Below are 15,871 nucleotides of genomic sequence, written 5' to 3' on the forward strand. Positions count from 1 at the left end.
CGGGTTGTTAATACGTCACAAAGTTATTTCTGGTCTCAAATTACTCAATAAATGTTTGGCTTTAATTTTATCGATCATTAAACAAAATCTGACAATTTTAAAATGAGTCATGGACCATAATTTAACATTAAAATGTATTTATATTGAAATTTGTCTTTAGTTAAAGACGTATATACCCAATTTTAAATAACTCCCAAAACTCTTTATAGTCTTAAATAATTCGCCAAAATATTGACTTTTATTTTAGACATGGATTACTTTCCGGGAGTTATTAGGGTTTGGGATATATGCCCTTAACTAAAGACAAATTTCAAAACAAATACATTTTAATGTTAAATTAAGAACCATGACTCATTTTAAAATTGTCAGATTTTGTTTAGTGATTAATAAAATCAAAGCTAAACATTCACTGAGTAATTTGAGACCAGAAAGAACTTGGTGACGTATTAACAACCTGAGTTATAAATCTTTTAATAAAAATATATTTATATAAAGTTAAACTTAATATTGTTCTGAGGTTCGTAGCTGGTCTTTAACTCGTCTGATCTTAATGATCAAGAGCTCAAATGAAAGCCCTTACATTACTGAATATTTTAAGCCTAGACCGAACTACAAGCGTCAATAATAACTGGAGATATAAGAAAACTAATTTTAAAACAATTATCAAACTACGAAACGTCCATAAGAAATGTATGGTGGAGAGTTTTCGTTTGAATATATCTTCTAAATGAATAAAGATATTTAAAAACGGATTTCGGCATTGAAATCAGTGTAAAAATGTAGTTGGTAATGATGTGTCACAACACTATCATTACATTGATAAAAAATTATCTATGTACAATATGGCGGATCCAAGATGGCGGCCAAAACATGTTCCCCATCAAAATGAAATACTAACCACCCAATAAATACAGGCGGTGGTCCCAAGTCATTATCTCGAAAAATGTGCATAACAAATGCATGTGAAATAGGTTTTTTTAGTTTGTCCAATGTTGGAAATAGCCGCCATTTTAAATTCTAGTGTTAGTGGTTTTATCGTGCACCGATTTTTGGCAACTTTTAGTATGTCATTCTGCAAACCCAACTCTACAAAATAAAACCATAAAACGTTTTCTTGCAATTTTTTTAACGATCCCTATGTAAGTTTGTTTAGTTTGCTTGGACTACTGAGCTGACCCAGCCTGGATTGGTGAGCCGGTGATGCTGGTGCCAGCTGCTGATTACCAGCGGCTGGCAAACAGCCTAGTGTGACCCGTGCTAAAGTGACGTCAAACGGCACCTGAGAAATCTCCCGTGTGCCGTTTTGAAATACATACTACCACGATTACGAGAAAAAAAAATAGAATACCGAATACCGTACTCCGTAGGTTTATATAACCAAAATGGTAAGTTGGACTACCTAGTTTTAATGTTTTAAATTATGTACATTAATCGCTGAGCTGTATGTACCTATATAATTCTTAATCAGTGTTCGTAAACCTTAAACCTATTCCCATCAAGATGTTTTAACTTGGGTTTCATTCGATTTACCGTTTGGTTAGTTATAAGGTTAACCTAACCTAACTAACCAAATGAAACAATCGAATAATGATATTTTCATTCGAATGAGTGTAGGACCTAAAGTAAAGTACAGCCCTAATTTGTATCACTGTTGCTAGGCCTAGTTTTGTTCTGATTTAACTATAAGTAACTTATTGGTAAACTAACCTGTCTCTTTAAGCTCTAATACTTTTTTCTTTTACCTTCAATGTCTTCACCACAATATTGGTGTGAACCTGGCAATAACTCCAGCCATAAGTAGTGCGCGCGCCCTCAAAAATCTATTGCTGGCCGATTTGCGGCCAAATGCGGCCGCGTATCATAATACCGATGATATCACCAGATAGAGGACACTTTAACGGACACGACAGTATCAATATCATGTACCTGGGGGATAAGAAAGGGGGGGTAAAGTCAGCAATAAGTAGAGCGCGCACCCTCAAAAAATCTATAAATGACCGATTTGCGGCTAAATACGGCCGCGTATCATAATACCGATGATATCACCAGATAGAGGATACTTTAACGGACACGACAGTATCAATATCATGTACCTGGGGGATAAGAAAGGGTGGGTAAAGTCAGCCATAAGTAGTGCGCGCGCCCTCAAAAATCTATTGCTGGCCGATTTGCGGCAAAATACGGCCGCGTATCATAATACCGATTATGTCACCAGATAGAGGACACTCTAACGGACACGACAGTATCAATATCATGTACCTGGCGGATAAGAAAGGGGGGGTAAAGTCAGCCATAATTAGTGCGCGCGCCCTCAAAAATCTATTGCTGGCCGATTTGCGGCAAAATACGGCCGCGTAACATAATACCGATGATGTCACCAGATAGAGGAGACTTTAACGGACACGACAGTATCAATATCATGTACCTGGGGGATAAGAAAGGGTGGGTAAAGTCAGCAATAAGTAGAGCGCGCGCCCGGAAAAATCTATTGCGGGCCGATTTGCGGCAAAATACGGCCGCGTATCATAATACCGATGATATCACCAGATAGAGGACACTTTAACGGACACGACAGTATCAATATCATGTACCTGGCGGATAAGAAAGGGGGGATAAAGTCAGCCATAATTAGTGCGCGCGCCCTCAAAAATCTATTGCTGGCCGATTTGCGGCAAAATACGGCCGCGTAACATAATACCGATGATGTCACCAGATAGAGGAGACTTTAACGGACACGACAGTATCAATATCATGTACCTGGGGGATAAGAAAGGGTGGGTAAAGTCAGCAATAAGTAGAGCGCGCGCCCGGAAAAATCTATTGCGGGCCGATTTGCGGCAAAATACGGCCGCGTATCATAATACCGATGATATCACCAGATAGAGGACACTTTAACGGACACGACAGTATCAATATCATGTACCTAGGGGATAAGAAAAGGGGGGGGGAAAAGTCAGCAAAAAGTAGAGCGCGCGCCCGAAAAAATCTATTGCCGGCCGTTTTGCGGTAAAATACGACCGCGTAACATGAAAACGATGATGTCACCAGATAGAGGACACTTAAACGGACACGACAGTATCAATATCATGTACCTGGGGGATAAGAAAGGGGGGGGAAAGTCAGCCAAAAGTAGTGGGTGCACCCGAAAAAATCTATTGCCGGCCGTTTTCGGGTGCGCGCACTACTTATAGCTGACTTTACCCCCCCTTTCTTATCCCCCAGGTACATGATATTGATACTGTCGTGTCCGTTAAAGTCTTCTCTATTTGATGACTATATCGGTTTCATGTTACGCGGTCGTATTTTACCGCAAGACGGCCGGCAATAGATTTTTTCGGGCGCACCCACTACTTATGGCTGACTTTACCCCCCCTTTCTTATCCCCCAGGTACATGATATTGATACTGTCGTGTCCGTTAAAGTCTTCTCTATTTGATGACTATATCGGTTTCATGTTACGCGGTCGTATTTTACCGCAAGACGGCCGGCAATAGATTTTTTCGGGCGCACCCACTACTTATGGCTGACTTTACCCCCCCTTTCTTATCCCCCAGGTACATGATATTGATACTGTAGTGTCCGTTTAAGTGTCCTCTATCTGGTGACATCATCGTTTTCATGTTACGCGGTCATATTTTACCGCAAAACGGCCGGCAACAGATTTTTTCGGGCGCGCGCTCTACTTTTTGCTGACTTTCCCCCCCCTTTTCTTATCCCCTAGGTACATGATATTGATACTGTCGTGTCCGTTAAAGTGTCCTATATCTGGTGACATCATTGGTTTCAAGTTACGCGGCCGTATTTTGCCGCAAATCGGCCCGCAATAGATTTTTCCGGGCGCGCGCTCTACTTATTGCTGACTTTACCCCCCCTTTCTTATCCCACAGGTACATGATATTGATACTGTTGTGTCCGTTAAAGTCTCCTCTATCTGATGACATTATCGGTTTCATGTTACGCGGTCGTATTTTGCCGAATAACGGCCGGCAATAGATTTTTTCGGGCGCGCGCACTACTTATTGCTGACTTTACCCCCCCTTTCTTATCCCCCAGGTACATGATATTGATACTGTCGTGTCCGTTAATGTGTCCTCTATCTGGTGACATCATCGGTTTAATGTTACGCGGCCGTATTTTGCCGCAAGACGGCTGGCAATAGATTTTTTCGGGTGCACCCACTACTTATGGCTGACTTTACCCCCCCTTTCTTATCCCCCAGGTACATGATATTGATACTGTCGTGTCCGTTAAAGTCTCCTCTATTTGATGACTACCGGTATATCGGTTTTATGTTACGCGGTTGTATTTTACCGCAAGACGGCCGGCAATAGATTTTTTCGGGCGCACCCACTACTTATGGCTGACTTTACCCCCCCTTTCTTATCCCCCAGGTACATGATATTGATACTGTAGTGTCCGTTTAAGTGTCCTCTATCTGGTGACATTATCGTTTTCATGTTACGCGGTCATATTTTACCGCAAAACGGCCGGCAACAGATTTTTTCGGGCGCGCGCTCTACTTTTTGCTGACTTTTCCCCCCCTTTTCTTATCCCCTAGGTACATGATATTGATACTGTCGTGTCCGTTAAAGTGTCCTATATCTGGTGACATCATTGGTTTCAAGTTACGCGGCCGTATTTTGCCGAATAACGGCCGGCAATAGATTTTTTCGGGCGCGCGCACTACTTATTGCTGACTTTACCCCCCCTTTCTTATCCCCCAGGTACATGATATTGATACTGTCGTGTCCGTTAAAGTGTCCTATATCTGGTGACATCATTGGTTTCAAGTTACGCGGCCGTATTTTGCCGCAAAACGGCCGGCAACAGATTTTTTCGGGCGCGCGCTCTACTTTTTGCTGACTTTTCCCCCCCTTTTCTTATCCCCTAGGTACATGATATTGATACTGTTGTGTCCGTTAAAGTCTCCTCTATCTGATGACATTATCGGTTTCATGTTACGCGGTCGTATTTTGCCGAATAACGGCCGGCAATAGATTTTTTCGGGCGCGCGCACTACTTATTGCTGACTTTACCCCCCCTTTCTTATCCCCCAGGTACATGATATTGATACTGTCGTGTCCGTTAATGTGTCCTCTATCTGGTGACATCATTGGTTTAATGTTACGCGGCCGTATTTTGCCGCAAATCGGTCCGCAATAGATTTTTCCGGGCGCGCGCTCTACTTATTGCTGACTTTACCCCCCCTTTCTTATCCCCCAGGTACATGTTATTGATACTGTTGTGTCCGTTAAAGTGTCCTCTATCTGGTGACATCATCAGTAATATGTTACGGGCCTGTATTTTGCCGCAAAACGGCCAGCAATAGATTTTTTCGGGCGCGCGCACTACTTATGGCTGGAGTTATTGCCAGGTTCACACAAGTCACCACAATCCGTAAGCTTGGACAGGGGAATCACCATGGTTCTTCTGTCTGGACAGGTTTTCGCTAGTCAGGATAGTTCTAGGCCAATGTTTGCTTTGTGTCTTGTATTATTTTTCTGGAGTTCCTGTGTGCGGACTGGTGTTAAGTTATGGAGTAAATGAGTAATTAAACTATATTTTCTAGGACGTACAGTGATGTGATGGTAAGGATGCTAAGGCGGATGAAGTGTGGTTTGCAATGTTATTTTGGGTCCAATCTAACTTAAGTATTGTTCTTATGGCCTTTTCTGTAAGATCATTATTCGTTAGAGGTTTTGGGCAGATGTGGAACCCCATGCTGCAATTCCATTTCTCAAGTGTGAAGCGTAGATGGAGTGGTAGGCTAGCATTGTGGTGTCCAGATCTAACTTATTGGTGGTGTTGCAGTTTCTACAGAGTAGGGATGTTGCGATACTATCGATACCAGTAGGTATCGATACTTTTATTGCGATACCGCTGGTATCGTATCGGTATCGGTTGTTCCGATATTTACTTGGTATCGATACCAAGAGGCCAGTATCGTATCGTAAGTATCGGAAGGTAATTTCTGACAAATCTGAGTAAAATTGCCACGCTCGTGCCTTCTGCGGCTATTTTCCAAGGCTAGAGCAACAATGACCCAAAAAAGAAACAAACTTTAACCCAATTAATTTTTTTTTTATCTAGCTTGTCTGATATGTGGTTTGAGTAAATTATGATTCACTATTCATTCATAGCATAGCACTTTACATAACTAAAACCATTGACTATATATACCGGGTTTGGGTGCAGAGTTATTTTTATTACAAGTCAATGTTAGCAACGTTGTGTTAGGCAAATAAAATGAAACCGTCGACTATTTAACATCAAATAAATAAACTAAAAAGATGGCACTTAAAGTTATTTAACAAAATAAACGTTTTTTTATTTAGGCTGATGGTACACACGAATGTGTTACGTTGGTAATTCATTGTCTATTGAAAAGATAAATTATATAGGCATAGAACATAAGGTAAGATTAGGCCTACTTGAACTTTTACTTTAAGGTAAAATTGAAAACAAAGGTTAGCTATGTTTGGTTAATTTTATCGTTTTACATATTTAGGAAGTTTTTAGCAGCTTGAATTCGAATCCTATATTGGCTGCACTGTACTGAAATCAGAACATGACGTCACTGGTATCGAATGGATACGATACTGACGGTATCGATACTTTAGTTCCGATACTGAGCCGGTATCGATACTTTTTTGCGATATGGTATCGATACCAAATATCGGAAAGACAGTGGTATCGCAACATCCCTACTACAGAGTAAGTTACAGTACCGGTACCTACCAAGAGTGCATTAAGTTAGACAGTTTTTAACCTAGGTAAGTTAATCTATATGGATCTGTCAATTTGGAAAACTACATTTTGAGTGATCTAAGTTGAGCCCAGGTTTGTACACTAAGAGGTAATACTTATTGTTTTATAGGCCTATACATTGAAATTGCATTCTTTTCCTGTATGACTTTTATTTTTGACATTTGTGACTTTTGTCTATGCATTGTTTATATATGTTTATGGACAATAAATGATTTGATTTGACTTAGATTTCCATCAATGTAACTTAGATAGATTCCATGGATTTTTTTTAGTTGATTGTGGGAATGCTCAGTCTGGTTGAATCATCTCTGTTCTTTTATTGTTATTTATTCGGAAATTAATATGCACTGTTTTATTCTTAATTATGAGGTTCATAATTTTCACAGGTTGTTTTCTATCCATTGTTATTTGGTTAAGTTAACATTGTCTGCTTTACGATTTGTTGGAACAACAATGGTGGTATCATTGGCAAAGTATTGCATTTTAGGTTATTGTTGAGATTGGAGGGAAAGCTATGTAGGCCTATTAAATGAAGAGGAGGGGGGCCAACATAGATCCCTGGGGAATTCAACTTGATATGATCTGGTGGTAAAATTGTGTTTTGGCGTTGGCTTTCAATTTATACATATTGCCGTCTGCCTTTTTTAGATAAATTTTGACCCATTCCAAGGTTTCGCCTTGGATATTTATTTACACTGATTAATTTTGTTCTGAGGATGTTCCCAGATATCGGTGATGTGAGTGACTAATTTTGAGATTGCGGTAGTGATGTTAAGGGTCTTCCTGAAGCCGTGTTGCATAAGTTATGGAGAGGAGGTTTTTGGAGCCGAGGTGCGTGATTGGTTATACCGGTACATTACTCTCTCTAGGAGTTTGGTGATGATCGGCAGATTATAAATGGGTCTGTAATTGTTTAGGTCTCTAGCTTGGCCTTTTTAATTATTGGATAAATTTGTTCAATTATGAGTTTATTTGGGATTTTGGCCTGTATTATTGACTTATTTATTATATAGGCCTATCTAACTGTCTACAACAGACTGCATTAGGCTACATAAAGAAAGAGAATATTTTTACCAAATTTGCCTTTTTACTGTAGCTACATTAGAAGAATATTAGTCCCGGTAGACCTAATGTTTTATTTTATAGGTTTAGTCTTAGTTATAGTATTGACACCATTCCTATGATTATAAAATAAAGATTTTTTGATATTTAATTTGATTTGATATCAAGGACAATCAATGACCCTCACTTTTGTTTATGTTAAGCATATTGGATGGTAGGAACATTATATGATAGGCTATGTCAGATATGTGTAGCCTATATGTCAGATGTTTGCTATCCTCATAACTTCTCCTCTCAAAGTATTTTCCCCCAACTGAAGTAATTTTTGTTACCTGAAAGCACAAAAAATAAAAATGTATAATAATATATTTACACTTATACTGTTTACTCACAAGACGGTATACTTAAGATGGTAAGTGGTGATCAATTTTGATTGGAGACTCCAATCATCATCAGACCCAATAGGCGAATGGGGCCTAATGTAGGAACAAATTAACTGGCACTCTCGGAACCAATAATTAACCTTGACTTGTGAACTTTGGTTTGTACGTAAAGAACACATTTTCAGATTCCACATAGGCTACTAAACTCTGTACCAAATTAGATCTATTAAAAAAAAAAAAAGAACTTAGTAAATAGCCTATTAACTTAGAGGAAATAAAGGGTCTATCCATATCAAGTGATCCAACAGGGGTTGCTTGACCATTTTTAAAATAAATAATATTTTTATACTAGATACCTTTATCAATTCTGGGTTCAAAAGTGATTTTAAATTTTTTTTATCTATTTTGTTACTCCTATGGCGGCCATTTTTGTTTTGCGGAACACGCAAATTTTTGCTCATGTAAGGGTTTGCGTTAACTTGCACAACTCGGTAACCATGAACACTAGAGTGATGAAACAAAAAGCATTTTAATCTGGAAGAAACAGCCTAAATATTATGTTCTGTACATATTTATTGAAATGTGTATCAAAAACAGTTTTAAACCCATCTCAACATTTCATAAGAAAACGGAAAAATTTCAACTTTTGAAGGCGTATTACCATTGGAACGAATAAAATCTCAGACTTGATTTTTTTTGTGTGTGTAGCAACTCAGTAGAACTGTTTGTATTTCAAATATCAACCATGAGACTTAATTCCTTTAAAAGTTATCATTTTTCAAAAACTGAAATTTTTTGAAAAATTCAAATTTTGAGTCTCAATATCTTTGTTGAGACAAAGTTTAAAAATCTGAAATTTTTACCAAAAACCCCTCTTATGGTTGTTATACTGCTGTATGAATTTCATCTTTGAGATTTACTTTTAAGCTAAGTTACAGCATCATGAAAATCGCAAAAACCCCATAAGCTCGGCCAACGCGGCTAGTATTGTAGGTAGCTTAAAAATTAATTTATAGGTGTAGGTAATTATTTTATTTAATGTAAACTTACCTAACTTACTTTAAAGTAATGTATAGCCTTTTCTTGCAAATTTCTTGTCTTATGTGAAATTAAAAAAAAACTTTTTATCAGATTCATTCAGGTTTACACCTTTTTTTTCAATAGGCCTAAATATTTTGAACTCATTTATTAATTTATTGAACCACTTTCATTTTAATAAAGAATATTAGAAATTTCACATACAAAAGCTGTTTGAAAGACAAGTTCTTAAAGTATACAACTTTTTTTACTTGTTAGTGTTTTTTGTTCTACTTTGATCATGCTAATTAGGAAGTTTGGATGTTTCTTCATTCAGTTTGGGTTTGTCCTTCCAGTGGTTTTTGTCAGTTAAAAGAGATTTAATTTTCTCAAAACTTTGTTCATAGGCACCCAAGCTTGGTCTTTCTAATTTGTTTTAAAGGCGGTTGGTTGTTGGTCCTGCTGGATCTTTATTTTGATAACTGATGTCAATCACCTCTGCCACCCACCACTGTCATACACAAATGCAATAGAGTCTTTGGTATGAAGTGTAATTTTTACAGCTTTCAGTTGCTAGTGAGGTTACGAAGCACCTAACATTACTACTGTCCGGTACAGGAATAAAACAATGGAAGCTTTTTGTTCCAGTAATCTTTAAACAGTTCTCAAATCGGTCCAGGAGTTTGTTGTTGTGGTGTTGAGTGATTTCTTCATCTGTTATAAAAATGAATTATTTTGTTAAGTAAAACTGTGTTTTGTGACTCATTTACGACTTCCTGTAGGTACTGGAGACTGTAACAGTTCCCACAGGATATGAGTGATTTTATTTTTTTCAAAATACCACAATAAACACTTTAGTATTGATTTGTGTTATATAGGTTACGGTACATTAAATCTAAATGGAAAATAAATTTTAAGACCTCAATATAAATAGAATTAACTAAGTTTTATTTAAGTTAAATGATGAATAAAACTTAAAATTTAGCAGGATTTTATTTATTTTTAGTACCGTAGCACATATAGGCCTAATTTGTACTTTGGGTACAAAGTTAAAAATCTGTTTTGGATTTTTGAAATGTACATTAAGATAAGTTTACATTAAATAAAATAATTAATTACCTACAAACACCTATAAATTAATTTTTAAGCTACCTACAATACTAGCCGCGTTGGCCGAGCTTATGGGGTTTTTGCGATTTTCATGATACTGTAACTTAGCTTAAAAGTAAATCTCAAAGATGAAATTCATACAGCAGTATAACAACCATAAGAGGGGTTTTTGGTAAAAATTTCAGATTTTTAAACTTTGTCCCAAAAAAGATATTGAGACTCAAAATTTGAATTTTTCAAAAAATTTCAGTTTTTGAAAAATGATAACTTTTAAAGGAATTAGGTCTCATGGTTGATATTTGAAATACAAACAGTTCTACTGAGTTGCTACACACACAAAAAAAATCAAGTCTAAGATTTTATTCGTTCCAATGGTAATACGCCTTCAAAAGTTGAAATTTTTCCGTTTTCTTATGAAATGTTGAGATGGGTTTAAAACTGTTTTTGATACACATTTCAATAAATATGTACAGAACATAATATTTAGGCTGTTTCTTCCAGATTAAAATGCTTTTTGTTTCATCACTCTAGTGTTCATGGTTACCGAGTTGTGCAAGTTGAACCCAGAATTGATAGAGGTATCTAGGATAAAATTATTATTTATTTTAAAAATGGTCAAGCAACCAATTATTTTATTTCTGGATCACTTGATATGGATTGACCTTAAAACCTCTTTTAAACAAGTATGTGAAGGAGTTAATAGAACATTTTTTAGCTAGTTTAACCACTGTTTGATTTTACCAAGGCAAAATGTGGTTCGGATTCCACTATAAACTGTACCGTAGGTCCTTTGTTGCCATTAGCTGTATGGGCTAAATTAATAGCTGTGTCTAAGGAATATGTCGACCTTAGTCACTAACAAGACTGCAAGATCGCGCCACTAAAACTACTCTCATTACCACTACACTAACATACACTTACGGGAGCGATTCATAAACTCCAAATTTCACAAACTCCAACGCTTAAAATATTAAATGAACAGAGCGGTTCATAACCTCCAAATTTCATAAGCTCCAAATCTATAACATTCAAATAATCACTGTTTCACAATGTCCAAGTTTCACAAACTCCAACGTTTAAATATTAAATAAACAGAGCGGTTCATAACCTCCAAATTTCATAAGCTCCAAATCTATAACATTCAAATAATCACTGTTTCACAATGTCCAAATTTCACAAACTCCAACGTTAAGATACCAAATAAACAGTGCGGTTCATAATGTCCAAATTTCATAACCTCCAACGGTACAGTCTGAGCCAGAAGTCTCTACAGTGGTTGCCACAGTCAGATAGCAGGCACCGTTCGCCAGCGCTCAACTACAGTAGACTCTTGATAATTCAAAATTGGTGGGCCAAGCATATCAATTTGAATTATCAAGAGTTTTGAATTATCAAGAGTTCGATTTATCGGGAGAAAAATAAACCATTTGAATTACAGAGAGTTTGTTTGTTTAATACATACAAAGGTACAGCACGTTACAATAAAACATCATACTGTATTTTAGTACACTTTTAAACAATCAACGCTTATTTTTCAATTACTGTAGTTGTAAAAAAATCTGTTATTTAGCGCTATATATTTCGCCAATAGCTGAACTATCAGCTGTCGACAACTACGTTTGTGTAAGTAACTTAGACCAACTTAGAAAAACAAGTCAGCGAACTAACTCAGACTACTGCTCTAACTAAAAAAACATCAAAACGTCCAACACTAGCCTACCATGGGAACAGGATGTACTGTACTGTATAGTTTCCTGTTATAACAGGAAGAGATCACTTCGAATTATAGAGTGTTTTGCCGACTAAACTTCGAATTACTGCGTGACTTTGATTTATAGAGTGTTTTTTCGACGAAACTTCGAATTACAGCATGACTTCGAATTAAAGAGTGTTAACCGACGAAACTTCGAATTACTGAGTTACTTCGAATTATAGAGTGTTTTTTCGACGAAACTTCGAATTACTGCGTGTTACAAATTGACCTGCCCTCTATTTGGACTTTGAAATACCGAGTGTATCAAAATGCATGGTAAAATTTTGAAATATTGAGAGATTCTCTAGGGACTGAGCCTTCATTTTGAATTATCGAAAGTTTTGAATTATCAAGTGTTTGAATTACCAAGAGTGGACTGTACTGATTATACGTGCATTTTAATGATTGAAGAACACTCAGCTGTGTGACTCAAATATGTGTTAGCACATAATGTGCAAATCAAATTTACATTTTTATATTTTTAATAGCTTTAATTCAAGCTTTCAGCTGAGTTTCTTAACTGTTCCGTATCTCAATTAAAAAGCCATTACAAATATCGTAAGAGATGTTTTTTACCGATGAAAAATTTTAAAACATATAAATATGTTTTATAAGTATATTTTCTATTAGCTGTTAAAATTTCATGATGATTACATAAGTAGTTTTTTTTTTGTTATGTGTAAAAATAGCCCTTTGTTAGAAAAGTGCCGAAAACCTTGTACTTTATTTATTCTACCCACTAAAAGGATGAGTTTAAACTACATAAAAAGGTAGAAGCTAACATACATACACGCAGAAATACATTTTTATAAATAGGATTTAACTTATTCATCATATTGTAGGTATACTGGTCACGTTTCAATAAAAGTTCATACTCGAGTATTTACACTTTTTTACTCGACAGCAGTCTCGTTTCTCTTTGCAACTTAATGTGGCTAGTTCAATAATGTTAAAGTTTTGACAAGGTGATAATTTATATTTGGATTTGCCTTTTCAGTGGAGAGCTAAGCATTGTATACCTTTTATTTACAAAAAAAAAAAATGCGTAATCACAAACAGTGGAGTCTTTGACTGTCGTATAAAATATTAAGGTATGAAGTTGTTGTTGTTGTTGTTGTTGTAACGATCATTGCATATTCTATTTAAAAATAGTGTTCAATGTAAATAATTCAACAAGTTATTAGATAGGTACCTTTTATAGTTTTTAGTTTCTATTTAGCAAATTTCCCTATAAGGAAGTACAGTAGCTATTACCGTAGGTGGCATGGTAAGACCTAGGCCCGGGACCGATTTACTTTTTGATTTTGATGTCCCCAGAGGCCAAAAACACCATTCGTTAAAATTGTTATATATGTATATACTAGCTGTACCCGCGAGCTTTGCCCCGTTTAACTTCATAAGTATTCGCATGGCTCATTCACGTCCTGGTTGAAGTTCGTTCGCTACGCTCACTCGCCTTTAAGTTGGAGCTGGTTCGCTGCGCTCACTTGCCTTCAGGTTAGCTCGTTCGCTACGTTAACTCGCCTCCAGGTTGAAGTTCGTTCGCTACGCTCACTCACCTTTTGGTTGAAAATTAGCTGTTGTCATAAATAAAAAAAAAATAATAGTGCTGCACCCTGTTGGTAATCCTTGTAACTTTTATGCTATTGAACATCTATATAAATAAAATTACAGTTTTGTCTGTACATTGCTTAGAATCATGCAGTTTTTGGTTATTTTTAATAGCCTAAGGGTTTTTTCATAGCCTAAGAAAGCCGAAACTAGTCTTATCTCAATTTCTGTCTGTATGTCTGTCTGTCCATTCTGTGACTCCGTCTGTAACGTCAAAATGTCATTTTACGCGGCCTACTCCTAGAAAACTAGAGTACCGATAAAGGTTCTAATATTTTTTCTGTATTTACTGGATTGGTGAGAGTGTCTTTGGCTATAAAAACATGGCCTCGCTTCTTTGAAAACAAAATAACAAACCACCAAAACCCCAATTTTGTTCGATTTTTGTCAAATTTTCTCCCAATGTTTACTATTACATTTTATGAAATATTGATCAGCTGTTTGGATTAGTTCTCACTTCTAGCTGCCACTGATATGTTTACATTCAAAGTTGTTTACAAATACCACAACCATTTCCGATCAAGTTTTGTCAGCACATCCAAACCAAGTGAGATTAAAAACGTTGTGCCTTTTTTTAACCGCTTTAATTAATCGCAAGTGCAACGATTGTTCTTGAGTTTTGATAACCGGGGAAAATACCGTGAATCAGTGTTGTATTAGTGCAAGGAAACTTATTTTTTTTATCATCGTCACCAATACCGTAGCTTACAAAGGTTTCCCCTCATTTACAGGGCTTCAAGGACAGTTGTGTAAAGTGCAATGTAAAAAATTACAACTGCAGTGGGTGATCGTGGATGTTGCTGCGATCTTGGAAGATCTTTCTGATTTCGCTGTGATCGTACCGTAACAGAGGTTTAACTTAACAGATGTAGCTAAACTCGCTTTTCCAATGTGTCACTTTTGGTTTCTACTTACTTACATTTCGACAACGATATCGGTACTTTTCCTACTTAGGAAATAAAACTAAAAACGTACAAAACCCCAGATTTGTGCGTTTTTTGTCACATTTCCTCCGAATGTTTGCTGGATATATGTACCGATTATTGTTTAGAGATTACGTAATCTTTTAAATAAGAAACCTTTGTTTGGATGAAGGTGGTTTCTTCAAACTGTCATTTATGTGTTAACATTAAAAGCTGCTTACAAATAATGTTATTAATGGGAAATAACTTTGATTTTCGAAAACTAAAAACAAATTTAAAACCAAAGGAGATTAATAACTTCGGTACTGCACCACATCAAGTGAAAGTTTTTTTTAGCAAACCATAGTGAGTTTTCAAAGCTTTACGTTGTTAACGTTACATGTTACATGTTTTGTGGCCTGTGTATTTATTTATTTATATATTTGCCAACAGATTAACACCTATAATAGGTACAGTTTGAATTAGTCGTAAGTACTACTTACAGTTCTTTTCTCAAATGTAAACGTTGGTTTTTGATACTACTACTTTTCCTTTCCTTTTTTTAGAACCGGTGGTAGCAGTAAGAATCATTTTTACATAACTTACAAACACATCACTATTTTCACTATTTATTTATAAACACTGCACCTTATTGCTCATTAAATTTAATTTATGCCTTACTGTATAATTTTTAGCGTTTTCTGTCTCGACTCCAAAATGTTGTGTGGACTCAATTCTGTATTTGTGTGTGTATGTCTATTGGTAACGCATTAATGTCCTTATTTTTCGTGGAAAAGACAAGAGCACCATTGTTAATAAAAATTTCAACCCGAATAAAGTGTGCAGTAGTGAGGTTGAGGTAGTGTTTAACTACTTTTAACCAGTGTGAAAAGTAACTTTCAATTACAGGCCTACCTTAGCGCTATGCCTCATAGATCTATACTGTAAAGCAATTCCTTTCATCGTTAGATATAAAATATGGACTAACACGATCGGGTGACATTTAGTTACGAAGCATTTGTTTTGGCTTTAAAAACTGTCAGATATTGTATTTGAGAAGGTTTATATGTAATCGTAAACAATTATAGTTTTTCCATCATATCTCGAAAAATGCACACTAAATATGCAACTCCTGTTCTGAATATAAGGTTTTAACTTACTATAAGATTCCCGTACGTAGAACGGGCAAACAGCTAGGCAATAGAATAAGACAGCTGGCTGGAGTGTATGTAATGTATGTAACGCAACTGCAGGTTTGCTGCGGC

General features: G+C 36.4%; 1 protein-coding gene across 1 annotated transcript in view; it reads left to right on the plus strand.

The window, feature by feature from the left end:
* The first annotated feature begins 7,514 nt into the window (after nt 1-7,514).
* LOC128989513 (translation machinery-associated protein 16 homolog) overlaps nt 7,515-15,871 on the plus strand; it is a 37,152-nt gene continuing 28,795 nt past the window's right edge. The window contains exon 1 of the mRNA XM_054411410.1: nt 7,515-7,599. Coding sequence (XP_054267385.1) covers nt 7,537-7,599 — 63 coding nt within the window. The 5' untranslated portion in view covers nt 7,515-7,536. The remainder of the gene's footprint in view (nt 7,600-15,871) is intronic.

The sequence above is a fragment of the Macrosteles quadrilineatus genome, unplaced genomic scaffold (assembly GCF_028750875.1).
Source record: "Macrosteles quadrilineatus isolate MER2022 unplaced genomic scaffold, UCM_ALF_1.0 Scaffold_3__2_contigs__length_128488019, whole genome shotgun sequence".
Classification (NCBI taxonomy): domain Eukaryota; kingdom Metazoa; phylum Arthropoda; class Insecta; order Hemiptera; family Cicadellidae; genus Macrosteles; species Macrosteles quadrilineatus.